The sequence below is a fragment of the Cariama cristata genome, unplaced genomic scaffold (genome assembly GCF_000690535.1).
Source record: "Cariama cristata isolate BGI_N322 unplaced genomic scaffold, ASM69053v1 scaffold38624, whole genome shotgun sequence".
NCBI lineage: Eukaryota > Metazoa > Chordata > Aves > Cariamiformes > Cariamidae > Cariama > Cariama cristata.
Window position 1 is genome coordinate 9,939 of NW_009613046.1, and position 15,939 is coordinate 25,877.

At 36.3% G+C, this 15,939-nt stretch overlaps 1 protein-coding gene across 1 annotated transcript in view; it reads right to left on the minus strand.

Annotated features, from left to right (window-relative positions):
- Positions 1-1,004: 1,004 nt before the first annotated feature.
- Positions 1,005-15,939, minus strand: part of SECISBP2L (SECIS binding protein 2-like) — a 16,651-nt gene continuing 1,716 nt past the window's right edge. Inside the window, 16 exon segments of the mRNA XM_009698861.1 lie at positions 1,005-1,706; positions 2,696-2,915; positions 3,399-3,553; positions 4,183-4,403; positions 5,060-5,222; positions 6,236-6,368; positions 7,637-7,806; positions 9,454-9,595; positions 9,762-9,929; positions 11,006-11,089; positions 11,624-11,755; positions 13,463-13,596; positions 14,348-14,372; positions 14,466-14,695; positions 15,125-15,260; positions 15,794-15,939. The exon segment at positions 15,794-15,939 is cut by the window's right edge and continues 7 nt beyond it. Of these exon segments, the coding sequence (XP_009697163.1) occupies positions 1,033-1,706; positions 2,696-2,915; positions 3,399-3,553; positions 4,183-4,403; positions 5,060-5,222; positions 6,236-6,368; positions 7,637-7,806; positions 9,454-9,595; positions 9,762-9,929; positions 11,006-11,089; positions 11,624-11,755; positions 13,463-13,596; positions 14,348-14,372; positions 14,466-14,695; positions 15,125-15,260; positions 15,794-15,939 (2,933 nt within the window). The 3' untranslated portion in view covers positions 1,005-1,032.

A 15,939-nucleotide genomic window follows, 5' to 3' on the forward strand; every position in this document is an offset into this window, starting at 1 on the left:
GAGTAAGAATTGTTAAGATACATCCCAAACTCCACACGAGGGTGGCCAGGATCAAAGCATGCAGATGAACATGGAGATACGCTGAGCCACCATATCATTCACACTTGCTGTTAAAGGATTATTCTTGCTTTTTGCAATGTTATGTAGATTACAATATGCAAAACAGCATTCCTGAGGTAAGTGACAGGAGAAAGAGGAAGTCATCAGTTTACTGAAAGCCCTGGATAGGGATTATGGTTAATGATTCACTTAGTGTGGTTTGGCAGACAGCAACTGTGGAGAGAATGAGGAACTTTGTTTTCTTCCCTGTTTTTTTTTTATGCAATATTTCCACCTTGTAAAAAAACCCCAAAACATTAATTATATCCCTCTGGTTTAAAGTTTTTCTGGAATCAAAGTTGTTATAATTTACTGTAACCATCTCAACTATCAGCAGCTTTTTAACAATGCATTCAACGAGACCAACTAAAAAGCTGCATTTGTCTTAGCGTAAGAATCACACATAGATTTCTCTACTATTTACTTTTCATTAAGACTGCAAATGGAGTTTTCTAGCTTTTCTTTAGAGAAAACCAAAATTTTACTTTTTTTTCTAGACAGAACTAGAAAATCACAGCCAAATACACTGATGTGCCTGGCATAACACCATAACACCAATGTAAAGTGTTGGTAATTTGTCAGTCTTAACATAGGTTAGCTGTTTGAAAATGAGCTAAACAGTCACGTCTTAAAAGAATTTTGCTTAAAACTGGTCAGTTACAAGATGTTTCCTTTTACAAAAGATCAAATGAATACTTACTGACAAACCTTCCACACAGTTTCTATTCTGGGAAATAGATACTGATTAAAAGCTAAGCTAGTTTTTAAATCAAACAAGCAACAGACAGCTACAAAAATATTGTTGTGAATTAAATACACATATTAAATGTTTAACAGTGCAAAATGTTGAGATGAAGCATACGAAATAATGGCTGCAACCTTTACAACAGTTAGTTTTAATATAATTTCTAAAAAGTTCCTGAGTTCCTATTTTTACGGCATATAGATGGAATCTGTGTGTTCTTTATTCAAAGAACTGCAGATGGTGGGTTTATGTTGAGTGTTACTTGCGTGCTTATCATTCGTCCATTCCTCACCATCAGTGACCGGATCAGCCTGCTCAGAAGTCTCTATTTCTTCCTCTTCACTTTGTTCTGCATTATCTTCTTCGGCACCACTAAGGGTCTTCCCAAGCTGAAGAGTCTCCATAGTTCTCTGGGTTTCCGAAACCCAAGATTCAATTCTGCTATTAAGCTGAACCTCTACAGAAATTGGTTCATGGGCATAATCCTCATCATCATCTTCCTCCTCCTCCTCTTCCTCTTCTAGCATTCCTGGTACAAGAGTACTGGTGGTACTGGTCATGGAGGAATTCAAAAGATCTCGGCAGCTGCCATCCAGTGATCCTGTTTCTGTACTCTGCTGCGAGGCCCATTCCAGATTGTCATCTGGTTTCACCTCATCTTTGTCACCTGGTGTGGATTTTCCATGAATTGCTGCTGAGGTAGTGCCAGTTGTAGCCAGAGGTGGTTGTTTATTAAGAGCGGCTTTTTCAATTTGACCATTACCAGCTTTTTCTGGTACCGCAGTCTTACATGAGGATTCTCTCTCATTTTCAGACGTTTCTAACCCATCAGATGTTTCCACCATATTTCTCCAGTTTGTTTCTACAAGTTTCAAAAGAAGTTTAAGTAGGAAACATTAATTCTTTCTGTATAAAAGTATTTCTCCTTAACATCCCAGAATTGTTTAAGTAGCAACAGGAGCTAATAATTTTAGTATTATTCTATGCTTGCTAGGAAAAAATCCATCAGAAAAAGGGGGAAGAAGGGAAAAGGAGCGACAACAGAAGAGAGCTGTGAGTAACTTTGGGTTTTTACAGTATCCCACACTACAAAGTTGAAAGTTTGTGCACTTAATTTCCTGTGTAAATTGTGGAAGCACTGAACGTTACAGTGAGTATCGTCATACATGTTACTCTCAAGTATAAATTAAAAGCAGAAGATTGCCACAGTATTAAGTCATCTGTTTAAGGATTTTTTGAAAACGTTTAACAAATGAAAGAAGTTTAAGGCACCACCAAAGAATTAACTAAAACCAGGACAGTATCCTTTTTAATTCACCATAAGACTGAAAAAGTGAAGTCTTTTGACTTCAAACAAGCATTCTCCCCTTTATCTCTGTCTTCTGGGCTTAAGCAACCAGATAAATAAATTTGTCTTTTGCTCACACTAGAATCGTTCATTGCCATCTCAAGTTTCAAAATTTAAGCTACATGTCCTATCTTCAGAGACCTCAATAATTTGGTTCCTACCCTCTGTCATTAGTTCTTCCTCAATCATATAATCAATTCTGTGTTTGGTACCAGTTATATACCAGTCCAATAAAACTGGAGAAGCCACCTCCACTGATGTGAATTAGGTAACTGTAACACTTCCAAGGATTAGAAATTAAAATTATTGTTTTTGATATAGTTCAGGGAAAAAAACATTACTTACAAAACTACCTGAAGACTAACCAATTTTCTCTTCTACAGTTTTCAGGGATAATACTGTGAATTATGAAGAAATACTGTATTTTCAGCTACATTTTGCAATAAGCAGCATTTGGAAAATTCCAGCCTCTAGTTACAAAAGTAAGTTTTAAACACACTTACCATACTCTTTCTCATTCACTTCAGATATGGGTTCAGAAATAACACTACAGAATGAGATAGCACTTGCTGCAGAGGGGTTACGAGAATGACCCATGTGATGGGGTGCCTTCTTGACATTCTTCAAGGCTTCTTCCGCCTGTTCTTGTTCCATTGCAGCAACCATATCTCTGTATGCTTTTCTGGCCTCTTCAGTCAGTGATACCAGCTTATTAAATAGGTCCTAAGTATGAACGCAGTATTTATAATCAGTAGTTCTTACTAACAATTTTCACTTTAAATTACTCCTTTTAGTCAAAGTTATACCACATAGTGAGCCTTGAGCTTATTAACACCAAATACTTTTACTTCAACTAAAAATCAGTTGTTCTCTGTATTAAATAAAAAAACCCCACCACTCCATGCTTATGCAAGTTTGAGGAGATGCACTTACTTTAAGATACTGGTTTTCTTACAGTCTTAAGCCTTCCAGAGAATTTCAGATGGCTTTTAAGTCTATTTGAAAGCTACAGAGATGTTGCAGCCAAAGTGTTTCAAAACATAGTCTCTCAGTTCTGTAAATACTGAATTTCAAAGAAAAATACACCCTAATATACATCAGGTCAGGGCCATTATTAGTTAGGTGTACTCTCCATGCTAAATCTATCTTTAACTACAAGTAATATAAGTGTTTACTCCATCCATTTATGTGAATGGAATTACTCACCTCAGCACCCGAGTAGTTGAAGATACCCACTACACTAACAGGAACCAGCTTGTTCACACAACGGCCAAGAGCTTTACGGCCAAGAGCAAAGACAAAAGGAATTTCTTGTTCCCGTGCCATGGCTATTACGTTATATAGAGCCTCATCTAGTCCACCTTGAACAAAGCAATTTTAAATAGATATCTAGTCAGTTAAAGTCATAGTATGGCACGATACAACTCTATCCCATTTTAGCTGTAATTATCAGTAAAACTTCAATACACACAATCACCAGCTACTATGTCCTACAAGATAACAAGCTATACACTTCAAGTATAGTGAGTGAGTATAGATCAAGGCAATATGCTGTATTCTCTTAGTCCTGCACACAAATTAAACCAGAATTTTTCACAGCTCTGTTCTTGAGCAGAGCTTTGCAGGAAGCCTTCGTTTACACTTCTGGTGTGGCAAAATGTGCTGGTTGCCTAACTAACCGATTCCAGTTCCTCTTAAGGAATCCTCCTTAAGAGCATCCAGAGCTCAGGACTCCAGGTGTACCAAAAACTGAACAGAATTAAACTGAAGTCTATTGTATATAATACCTACTTTTTTAAGCCTTTTACTCTTTGTGAATGAGTTTCTTCCAGAATGGAGTAGAAGAGAATGAATGTGGAGTGGCAATTATACAACTGATTCTGGGAGTGTTATGTCATGCATAGTAACTAAAGAATGCTTCTAACCTTGCTAATCAGCACAAGAAAACCATAAGCAGTTAAGTGCACCACTTCGTTTTTATAATTTATACCTTTTGACTGGATTTTTTCACAGTTGGGAGATATGATTACACACTTGATCTTGTTTAGTTTCATATGCTTAGTAACCTCACGCAACCCCATAACAAGTCTTCTCCTTGCTTTAGCTCTCATGGGATCCTTTTGATAAATCCGTTCCTGGAAGCTGACAAGCTCTTGCAATAAAAGAGTCACACACTCATCTATTTCTTTACTTAGGACTTGGTTACAGTATCTGTCAATTCAAAAAACATTAAATATTAGCACAGCACATAATCTATACTATTTCACTAAGCCTTTTCTTTTACCAAATAAAAATAATTTTACTTCCTCAGAACAGTTATTAAACTGTTACTAAACTTATTAAAAGTATTAGGAAATCAGATTGTATACATTAAGTTAAAAATACATCCTGAAAACATTTATATTTCCAGTAACATCCCTTACCTCAAGAAGCTGGTCAAAAAGCATATTAAAAAAAATACAAAGCAATTACTCCAACAGGCGCCACAAGCATCTATTCTTTTCCTTAATTAAAAAGCAGTAATGTATTAAGAGTGACATAAGTATTCCTTCCTTTCCCATCCAAAGCGTAGGCAGCCCTCCTTTACAAAAAATATTTTTTAGAGAATACTTCCACCTAGCTTATTTGTTGCAGCAACTAAAGAAAGTCCAAAGTGCACATGTTCACATATATATACATACATATGTATACACACACACATAGCAATCCATCTATGGCAAAAAAAAATTTGCAGAAACTTCTATTGATGAAAGTGTAGCTTATGTTAATTAAGCTCCTCCAAAGTCTACTAAACCTATCCACACTTAAAAGATGAGGGTGACTGAAGTACAAGCCTTAAATTTGTATTAATAATGCAAAACTCTTACTCTCTGAATCTCTTGCTGTGAATTTTGGTTATTGCAGAAGATGCCATTGGACTGCCTATTCCAGAACTAGCAGGAGAACCTTGTGACACTGGAGTCATGCAGTACGGAGAATTCTGACTTGCTGGTGAAAGTGAAGTATCACTAGGCATACTTAGTCCAGTTTCTGAAAGACAATTTTGACATTATAAAATGCAAAGACATTTTCACATAAAATAAACAGCATCACACTTCTTTACGTATCACTCCCTTGCTTTTTCCAAATTACATTCTGAAAACACTAAACAGCATTCTTCCCTGAAGGGGTAGTTGAGAGGCGTGGAAAACAAAACAAGCACATACCCACCACTCAACATGGGTTGGATAAATATGCAATATATGAATATTCATTAAAAAATATCCAAAGCTTACTTCGGGAAATGGATAGAAAAGAAGGGAAAACCTGCCTAAATGCTACAGCTTCTGCCAATAATTCTTTACTATTCATACATATAATTAATTTTTTCCTAGAATATTTAAGATTTTCACACTTATCTTCAGTCAGGCAGGTCATTCAGAAGACAAGTTCTGAAGTACATCTGGAATCTTGATAGACACCTCTTGATCTTCATAGACACTTCTTAATAGACATCTCCTTCTCCCCCCCAGCACCCGCCACCCCAAACACAAAGACATTGAAAATTCTTTGGAACTTCCCAGTTGCTCAGAGCTGTTGCTGCAAATCAACAGTCTAGATATTGCAGCTGATTGACAAGAGCGTTCAAACTGGAAAACCTTATTTACAGTTTGCAACTTCTGTATCTGGAAAACTTTCAGTATGCTCATCATTAAAAAGCATCATGACCAACATGACGTGGTCAACAACAGGTCATGTTTTGTCTGCTTATCAAAAATGCTATCAACTCTGAAATGTGTTGGCAACAGCCATTCAAGAGAAAGGAATTAAAAGTATGTATAGAGATGCTGTACTTAGAACCCACATTGCACTGAGCCCTCCACAACTGAGGGACAGACAAGACATTTTAGAAGAGGGTTCCAATTTCTAGTATTTCATAATGTTAAAAAAGGTTAAAAGATAATATCAATAAGTTGTGTTGCATAATAAGAGAAGACAAAATATTAAAATAAGTGGATTAGCACAACTCGGGGCAGAGGGGGACACTAGTGAGAGAGACCAACCTTCTTGAGAGGTCAGCTCCTGAGACTGATCAGCAGTTAAGTTTATATGAACCTCTTTCTGTTCCTCAGATCCCAAGAGGCTGTGGTCAGCTGATAAACGGCCTTTCTTCTCTTCTCTCTCTTTCAAAATAATCTAGGAACAAAACCAACAGCTATCAGCATCTGAAAATTATAGTTACCTGTAAAGAAAAATGTCTATTTTGTGTTATGTTCAGTCAAATGCAGTTAAACAAGTTGTTTTGAACCTTCCTACTCGTGACAGGATAGAAAACCCTGAAATCATTTCAGTTTCCTCTTGTCATAAACATCATTTCATTCTGGCATTTTACAGATGGTATACTTAATATTCATATTTCTACATAAATAGCACTTTCAACAGTTTAAGTACTTTCACAGCTTTCTGATACGTAACACTCACTCATTAACAATTTCTCATCCCCATCCCTGTAAAAAAAAACAAAACACCTTATGCAAGAATACTAGTCATCTTTGTGAAGCACCACAACACATAGAATCCTTTCTAAAAAGAAAGGAAAGTGCAAAGGTAAGTAGCCTTGTATATACTGGTTATTACTATGACAAATAACAACAACATAGGCATTAAAAACAAAGAGTTTAGAAAACTTTTCTGAACAGGTAGCTGTGAATTTCTCCAACTCACGTAGATCACGGATAAGTCAGAAAAAGATTGCTGGGGGCAGAGGAGCTGGGGAAGCAACTTAGCCAAAGCCAACCTTTGTACAATCACAGCTTTACCACATTTTAACTGCCCATACCATAGAGTGATCTTGACAAGAAACGTGGTGCGTGAGTACAGGTGACTTTCACACTTTTTTTTTTTTTAAAAAAAAGGCTTTCCCACTTTCTTTTTTTAGGGCTAGGGTTTTTTTTTTTTTCTTTTACCTTCTGATTTCCATACATACTGTATTCTCTGTGTACATATATACTTCATGTGTGCTTGTATATAGGTATATACAGCCAATTATTTCTAAATTTACTCAATTAAAAATTGTGGTTTTACTTCAAGTTCTATACCTATCTCTAAAAAAAAAAGAGTAGGAAATTGTAAGGTTAGCATACTACATTGCACTACAAACTAGGATTCAACAACATGAAAAAACATGCAAGTTTTCCCATATGTCCTAGTGCTTATAGTTAAAAAAAATCCTTGCAATCCATATTGAGATAGATTTGTATCACCTTCAACTAACAGTAGGGGTATAAAAGTTATATTACATCTTAGATCCAATGGACAGGACATCAGTTTAACAGGAACTAGAGGCAGAACCTTATGACTCTCTTACCATACGCTCACGGTCACCAGTCCTCAAGGAAAAAATACCAGTTTTTATTTTTGAAGTACGAGTGTGAATCAAGACACTCCAGAGTTGACAGGCTTACCTTTTTAAGTGCTGTAGGGCGTTTCAGTTTTGCAATCTCTCTTTCTTTTCCTCTTTTCACTTTTGGGGCAGTTGAATCCAAAGGATTAAGGCAACCCATAGATGGCTGTCCCTTTGTTAAGGACTTTCTGCTGGCAGATTCTTTGGTATGAAAGGGAGCAGCACTGCCAACTAAATACAAGATAGATATTAGTTTCACCAAAAGACATGTCAGCTTTATTTCAACACTGCCTTCATAATTTCCACCGATGAATTCTCAAAGTACGTTTTCCTTCCTTGGAAAAAAGCAGTTCATAATGACAGGAAAACTACGTCATCAGACATTGTTGCTTCCAGATGGTTTTAGGCTTTCTTCAATTTAGCTTCATGTTTTAGGAAGCTATGGATTCCAGGAAAGGAATTACTTTAATACTGGTAGGGGATCTCTCTCAAATGACTACACATAGCTTTATTAGTAAGATGATAATAGTAAGATAAGTTGCAAATATTTATCCAAACATTGATTTTTAGTTCTGAAAGACTTGATTAGTTGACAGGACAAAACATGAGAGAGTGCAGCATGTAGTTAAGTATCTTCTGCAAGAAAGAATAAAACAAACTCAGTCTCCAATGGAAATGCCAACTGTTCTTTGCTGAGCTTTGTTTGATATAACCTTGCCAACTTGAATTAGTATTTGAACATGGCTGAAACTCAAAGCAGGTAAACGAAGCAACACACAAGAAGGAAAATGGTAACTATATGCATAACGATGGACTCTAGGCTACATACTACTGCTCAGGAATGAGATTCATGGGTTATAATAGATAACTATAAAAATGTCAATTCTGTATTCAGCAGCAAGCATTAAAAAAGCTAATTTAATGTTAAGTGTTGATAAAAGAAACAGAGAACAAGAAAGTGTAATTAAGCCACTGCATACATTCGTGATGGAACTATAACTTAATATTCTGTGCACGTCTGATCTTCCTTATTTTACAAAGGATACAGTAGAACTACAAGAAGGTACAGAGAAAGGGATATGGATTATCGGAAAAGACATGCTTCCACAGTGGAATAACTAAATAGATAGACTCTTCAGACCAGAAAAAAGATGACAGACCTCTAAGAATCATAGAGGAGCAGGGAATGATTACTCAGTCTCTTTGTAATATAAAGGCTGTGAAAGCTAACAAAATTATGAGGGGGGCACAAAACAAACTCCTGACCCTCACCCCAAAAAAACACAGTAGAAGGAAAGGTGTCTCCACACAGCATGTAGCAAGGTTAGAATTCACTGCCATTGGACCTTATGGACAGTAAAAGCATGTGACAGAAGTGATGAATAGTTCAAGAAACAAACTTGGTTTGAGACAGCCTTGGGTCAGGAGGCCCTGAACTATAATCAGTAGAGGCAGGAAGAATATCCCTGAGTGATATCCCTCTATCATAGTCACAGATCTCCTCTCTAAGCTGCTTTTGAAGAGAATTCTGTAATATCTGTAGTAGATGTTTGGTTTGACCCAATACAGTTCTTTTCACATATTTATTTCAGCACTCTCAAGACATGAATCCTGAGTTTTGAATAGTAGGTCTTTTAAGAGAAGTTTGTCCTCAGTTCTACGTGGTCTTTCACCATTGCATACTGCACCTCAGAGAAAGACAGCACAGGTGAATTTTTTTTGAGAAATGCATTAACAAAGTCTTCCCAGGTTTTCACTATGTTTATATTAAAAAATTAAGACTTGATAGGAAAAAAAAGGTTATTTAACATGCTCAGATCAAGCACATTTATATCATCACAAAATGCATTTAGCAATAGTCAAGCAGATTAGAAATACCTGTGTATGAGAGGGGCCTGGTGTTGGTGATCTGACGAGCTTTCATTGCTTGCTGCTGCTTTTCAAGAGCTGCTAACATGTCACCCAAATCTAACTGAACAGGGGTCTTGCTCTTCTTTCCAGCCGCTTTTGATAAAGCCTCCTGTAACATGAACATCACATGCTGATAAATACAAAGAAATAGCACCTGCAAAACATTATTTAAAAAGAGATTCTTGCTATTATAAAGAGGAGCAACAACTAATTGATACTCCTCTTTACCAACTACTGGGGGCAGAGGGGAAGAGGATACATGTAGCACTACACACTTGAAGTTTTTTCTGTTCCATGCTTATCTCTGAATACTCTTGAGCTGTTGCAAGTGCTGCTGCCAAGGCTTTCTTCTTCTGACTTTTTGCACGCTTTGGTACAGAGGTTGTAATGGGAATTGGAGTTTGGACTATATTGATTGGTGAATTCTCTGGTAAGTCATCCAACTAGGATTTTAAACAAAATGCAAAAAAACACAATTAAAGACCTTTCTCTCAAGACCATAGGAAGTGTGGCACTCCAGAAACCAAATGAACCATTGCTCTGGTCAGCAATATGACATCCTGATTAAGTACAGCTAAATGACACAGTAAATTAATAAAATTAGAAACTTGTGTACTTCATTTTTGTATAGGAAAACTATCATATTTCTCTCCAATTACGCCTTCAGAAGATTTTCCAGTTTGATTGCTAAATAAGGGAGTGGGTTTTTTTCCCCCCCTTACAAAGACTTCAATGTAGGACTTGACTTTCCTGAAAAGCAGCCAAATAGATTAAGTAGTCTATATGTACAGTTCTGCAACAATATATTTAAGTAGATCAGGTATTAAAAGAGCATCTTGCCAACAACTGTTTCTACAGCCTTAAAGCAGACAAAGTTTAGTTTATTTTCATTTCAGAATAAACTACACAAACTGTAGTTGTTTTGAGAAATTGACACCATTACTACATATTTGCAGATTTAAAAGTTTTAAGACAAGTCTGCGTCAAAGCATCCATCTGAATGCAAGCCCTTTGAGTAAGAAAGAATAACCAGGATGTAGTTTACTTATTAACACAAAGAAAGCTTGATAATCCTTCAAAACTAATTTTAATCTCAAAAATCCTGTTGCATCTACTGTTCACCCAAAATTTAGCATGGGACTTCAAAAAAAGCACAAAACTCATGAGAAACCATCAGTGAGATGGAGAAGTCGGGAATTGGACTCGATGATCCTTACAGGTCATTTCCAACTTGGGATATTCTATGATAGTAAGTGTCTATCGTATGTACGTTACAGTTTCACTTGTTAACAAATCTCATTAGCAGACAAAAATCCAGCAGCTTTTTTTAAGGTGGGTTCTCTGCACCACTTAATTAGCATTTCTTTAGGATATTTGTGTTACCAGTTTTGTATGCTAAGAACATCACAATTACCGCATTGAAAGTATTGTAGCAGAGATTCATTAAAAATTACACAAATCGAGTAGTCTCAGAACAACTTAACTTAAAAATGCTTTGCAAAGCAAAATAATTACTTACTACTTTGGGTGAAATCTTTTGCTGGATGTTATTATTTTTGCTGCTGCCATTGTCACTATTTAGCTCTGGAAATTCATCTTCATCCTAAACAATACACAAATTAAGAACAAAGAGAATGGAACCAAAAGTCACACAAAAGACATCAACTGAAACAGCTGAAGCTAGAAGAATGAACTGAATCCTGAAGTCCCACATAAACTAGAAGGGCTAAAAGTGACACAAATAGAAAATTATGAAAAATTAACAAAGTATTTCTGTATCTGAATGACCTTCTTCAAAAAAAAATTATTAATGTTTTATACTAAAAAAATCCAGTTGGGGGAGAGGAGGGATAAACCAGAACACACAGTAGTTTTTACTCACAAGTGAACAGAAAAAGTTACTTCAAAGTTGCTTATCTGTCAGTCATGGATAGTTCTAAATTCTCACACTTTTTACAACACCCAAATACAAGTCTTTGTACATACACAATGAAAGCATCATATAATAATTAAAATTAGTGTACTGTATTGTACATCCTGGAGGCAGATGTTTTACAACTTCTCCCTGTTGAGAATATCACTTATTCCACACACAACTTGCATCACTATAATGCAGAAAGTTTTCATACAACACTACCTCAAAATACAGAGGCTCAGGACTCTGCTCTGTTCTGCTTGACTGGCTTGTAGTTAGAGGTTTTTCGTGTCGTTTCTGCAAACTCTGCCTTCTTTCTGAAGATGTGCTGTGGTCTCTGCATCTGAAACTGGACTGAAAATAATGAACATGATTGGCATTTTGCAATTTCAAATTTTCAAGATGTGTGTGCATGCATGTAAGGCATTCTCATGTCTGCTAATTAGCAACTAAGAAGGTACAGGTTTTACAGAATTAGATTTAATAAGCTGTACTTGCACAAACATATTCTACAGATATTATCAGATTACTCCCCAGCCAAGCCAAATACAGTATCTCTACACATTCATCTCTAAATTTCTAATTTAAAAAAAATAGGGTCCTTTTGGCCAAACACAAAGAAAACCACAAGAGTTGCTCGTGACTCCACGCAAGTCAGACATGAATCCTGAGGAACTGCCTGTAACCATGATCAAAAGAACTTCTTTCCACTACATAATTACTCTGCATGCAATTACTGCCTTTTCAACATGTATTGTATGACAATGGACAGGCACAAAGTTATCTAAGGACCAGAGACCTCCATATAGTGGTATAAGCATTCTTCTGCTTATTACGTCAAAGCTTGGTGCAAACCCACACGCAAGACTGGCTGGCTGAAAGCAAAGCATGATTTGAATCTGAAATTCTGGATCTCTCATACCGATGTATTTCTCAAGAAAATTTCTTACAGACTTGGCACAAGTTTAGTTTCAAAGAAAAATAGTTTCTAGGACAATTCTGCCTTGAGGTACAGTGAATTTGTCTGGGGAAGCCACACTTAAAACTTTGTGCCAGCTTTGTTTTTAAATATCTAAAATAACTGCCATATTTAGAGTCTAAACTGTGACTGGATGAAAGGAAATCTGGTTCTTCCTACTCTCCCAATGCCATAAACCACAAATAGTGGCTTCTAAAAGCCTCAGATTTGACTACAGTTTATAAAAAGATTCAGAACCGCTACACTGCCAGATACAAGCATCAATGAACTTTATATAATAAACCCACAGACACCAAATGGGAAGATTCAAGACAAATTAACAATTCCATCAAAAAACTAAACAGGGCAAGCTAGCTCACATATATCTGCACATACAGGAACATCTATGATAAAGCTCCCACTTCAAGCTCAGCTATTCTTGTCTGCAATAACTGAATTCACACAAAACCTACGTTTAAGCAAAGGCAGATGTTTCAGCCTTCTCTCTGTCCCCCCTCTGCACCCCACTCCACAAAATGAGACTACCAAAACTATGAAGGCCACTTTCTCCTCACATACTAATTACAGAAATTGTAATTCACTTAATAAAAATGCCAAAAATATGGTATGCTAATATAAATTTAAGAGAAAGTTTCAAAGACAACAGGAGTGAGAACACAGGATTCTAGTTCATCATCATATCAGTCTCAAACTTTCTAAAGAAAGATTATTTTTTTCCCCTTCTTCTTCCAAAGTGTGAATGGGTCAAAAACTGAACTAACTTTTCTACACCTACACTGTCTTCATTTCACAAGTTACTTTATATATGCAATGTTCTTCCTAGGTAGATAAATATAGAGCACAGGCTACAGGCAGAAGATTGCCAAGTACATGAAATTATAAATTTTTTTTTATATATATATATATATAAACATAAAAGGTAGAAATGTGCAACTAGACTTTTAGGTTGACACTCTACACTTTTCATTCACTGTTTTCATTAACTATTCTTTGTATGTTCACTTTATAATCCATTTCAAATTCCTTATTTTCAAATATTACAAGAAACAGAATACTTAAATTTAGAACCATTAGCAACATACCTGTGAACTATTTCTTTGCTCAGCTTGTCTTCCACCTCTAGAAAATGTCTGAGGTTTTTCAATCCAAGGTTTTTTTTGAGTTGCCTGGGAATTTACATTAGTCCAACTTACACCAGCTGAAAGAGAAGTGTCACCTATGAGAAAATGAATTAGTATGACAGAATGTCATAATGATACACATGCCACCAGAGCCAAGAACACAATTTTGATACAAATAAAGTTCTCTGAGAAAGTCTAATTCTCCTCTGACAACACTTACCTCTGTAGCTATTTCTAGACGTTAACAGAATTGCCTTTACAGAAAAGTCAGATGACAGATATTCAAATTGCCAACAACTGATCATCAGCAACCAGTCAGACAAATGCAATCTCCATACCAATTTCGGTCCACCCATAAATAATAGCCACTAGCGTTACCCACTACTACCAGACAAATCAAAGTATTTGTTCATGTTACAGTACTTCTTTAAAGCTTCTAAAAAAAGCATCAGTACTTCCCAAATACAGAATGATAACTCTTTGCCTCTATTACTACCCAGGTATGAACTGCAGTCCAACAGAATAAGGAAGCTTGAGGATAAAATACAACAGAAGCACAGCTTTGTGTCCATTAGAGTCTCTGGCTTTTTTATTCCTTTAAAGAAAGGCAGTTGTTAATAAATCATTAGAGATGGCTACTTATACACTTGCTCATTCAAGAAGTAACAGGGGTCTTGGTGAAGGTGGTGGAAATCACAGTAAAGACCTATCTTCAGAAGTATCTGATCAGTTAAGAGTAGCATGCTGGAAGTAGGTCGAGAGATGGTTCCTAGCAAAACGTAAACCAAAAATACAAAAGTGACCCAGCCAAATTTTAAACAGCTCACCAGCTAAGCCAATGCTTACTTGTATTTATTGATGGTTCTACAACCTGAAAAGGAAAAAAAAAACAAATTTTTTAGTAATTTTTATTAGTCTGTAGGATACAAAAACATAATTAAGTTATTTGGTTATGTTTACATACATTCATTGCACAAGAATCTGTATTTCTTGAAGTCATGGCCGCAGCCTGGTTATTGCCATGCTTAGGACTACAATAGCCACTGTCACTGTCAATGTCTGCTTCACTTGCGCCCTGTTCACTAGAGGATTCTGCAGCAGGGTGAGAAGTTCTTCTGCGCCTGCCTTTTGATTTCCAAAGCATTGTAGAGGCGCTCTCAGAAAGTGACTTATTAGCTATATCTGAAGGAAAGTCTGCAGGAAACAAATATAATTACTTGCGCAGGAATTGTTAAGAGACATGAAAAACCTACACATAAAAACAAATGGAAAAAGCTGAAGTCTTTGCATACAACAACAACTTGTAATAAAATTAAAAATATCACTGAATTTTAATAAATTATGTCTAGGTCCAACTATTAATAATAATCAGCTTCTTCAAGAAGAATCTGGTTTTGACTGTGGTAAAGTCTCTGCAGGAGTACCATATCATTGCAACGTTATAACGTGACATACCAAGCAGGTCTCTGCAACCATCAGCACCTTTTCTCCATTATCTTTTTGATCTGCAAAGATTTTTCTTAAAAACCACATCTAAACCAGGTCCACCTTCTTTTAAGAAAGATGGAGACTGACACGTAGTTCTAGTTACTTCATATACCCAGAACACAAGAAAGAAATTACCTGTTTGTTGTGATGCATCAACCAACAAAACAATCTTTGATCTGTTCTCAGGACCTGATGAACTAGTCTCCTTCTGAGTGGCGACGTTTTTCACTGGAGGACGTTTATTTTTTATGTGTGTCTGTAACTGCTGTTGCTGTTTTAAAAGATTAGCCACACATACACATAAGTCATATGATTTGACTTCATAGTTGTAATCGAACAAAGCAGTTAAAAGTTCTAATGCTCTCTGCAGAAGTCACACGTTTAAATACAAGATATTAAGGGCAATATTCATAAAAATATTTGATTTATTAACCTCTTAGCAGTATTTTCTGCATGAACTATTTGTTATGATGTGGGAGTATCAAAAAAAAAGTAAAGAAAGTCTGGATATACTTCCTTTGTTCTCTAATGAAGTAATCCTAAACTCAGACCAAGCTAGCAGCAAGGCAGTGGAAGGGAGTTTCCCATGTTATACCTGCAGGCTTTATAAAGTCACCAAATATTTTACCACAAAGTATCTCTGTAGACAGAGTTTTTCTGCTCTCTGATTTAACACCTTTTCCGCCCACCTTTCCTTCCATCAGTACTACTCACACGCCTGTTCTTGATCAAATGAGACGCATGCTTCCTGTGCAAAGATATTTTCTTTATACAGTTCTACTTACCCTATTAAAAAATACTTACTTTTTGTACAACTGGTCCCCTGTTACTGCTTCTGCTCCGCTGACTGGATAATGGAAAGACCTGGCCTGATGGGTTGGGACGCTCAGTGCATTCTGTAGTAACTGTATTTACAGCATTTGCTGCTTGAAAGGGTGCAGAGTAGGGAG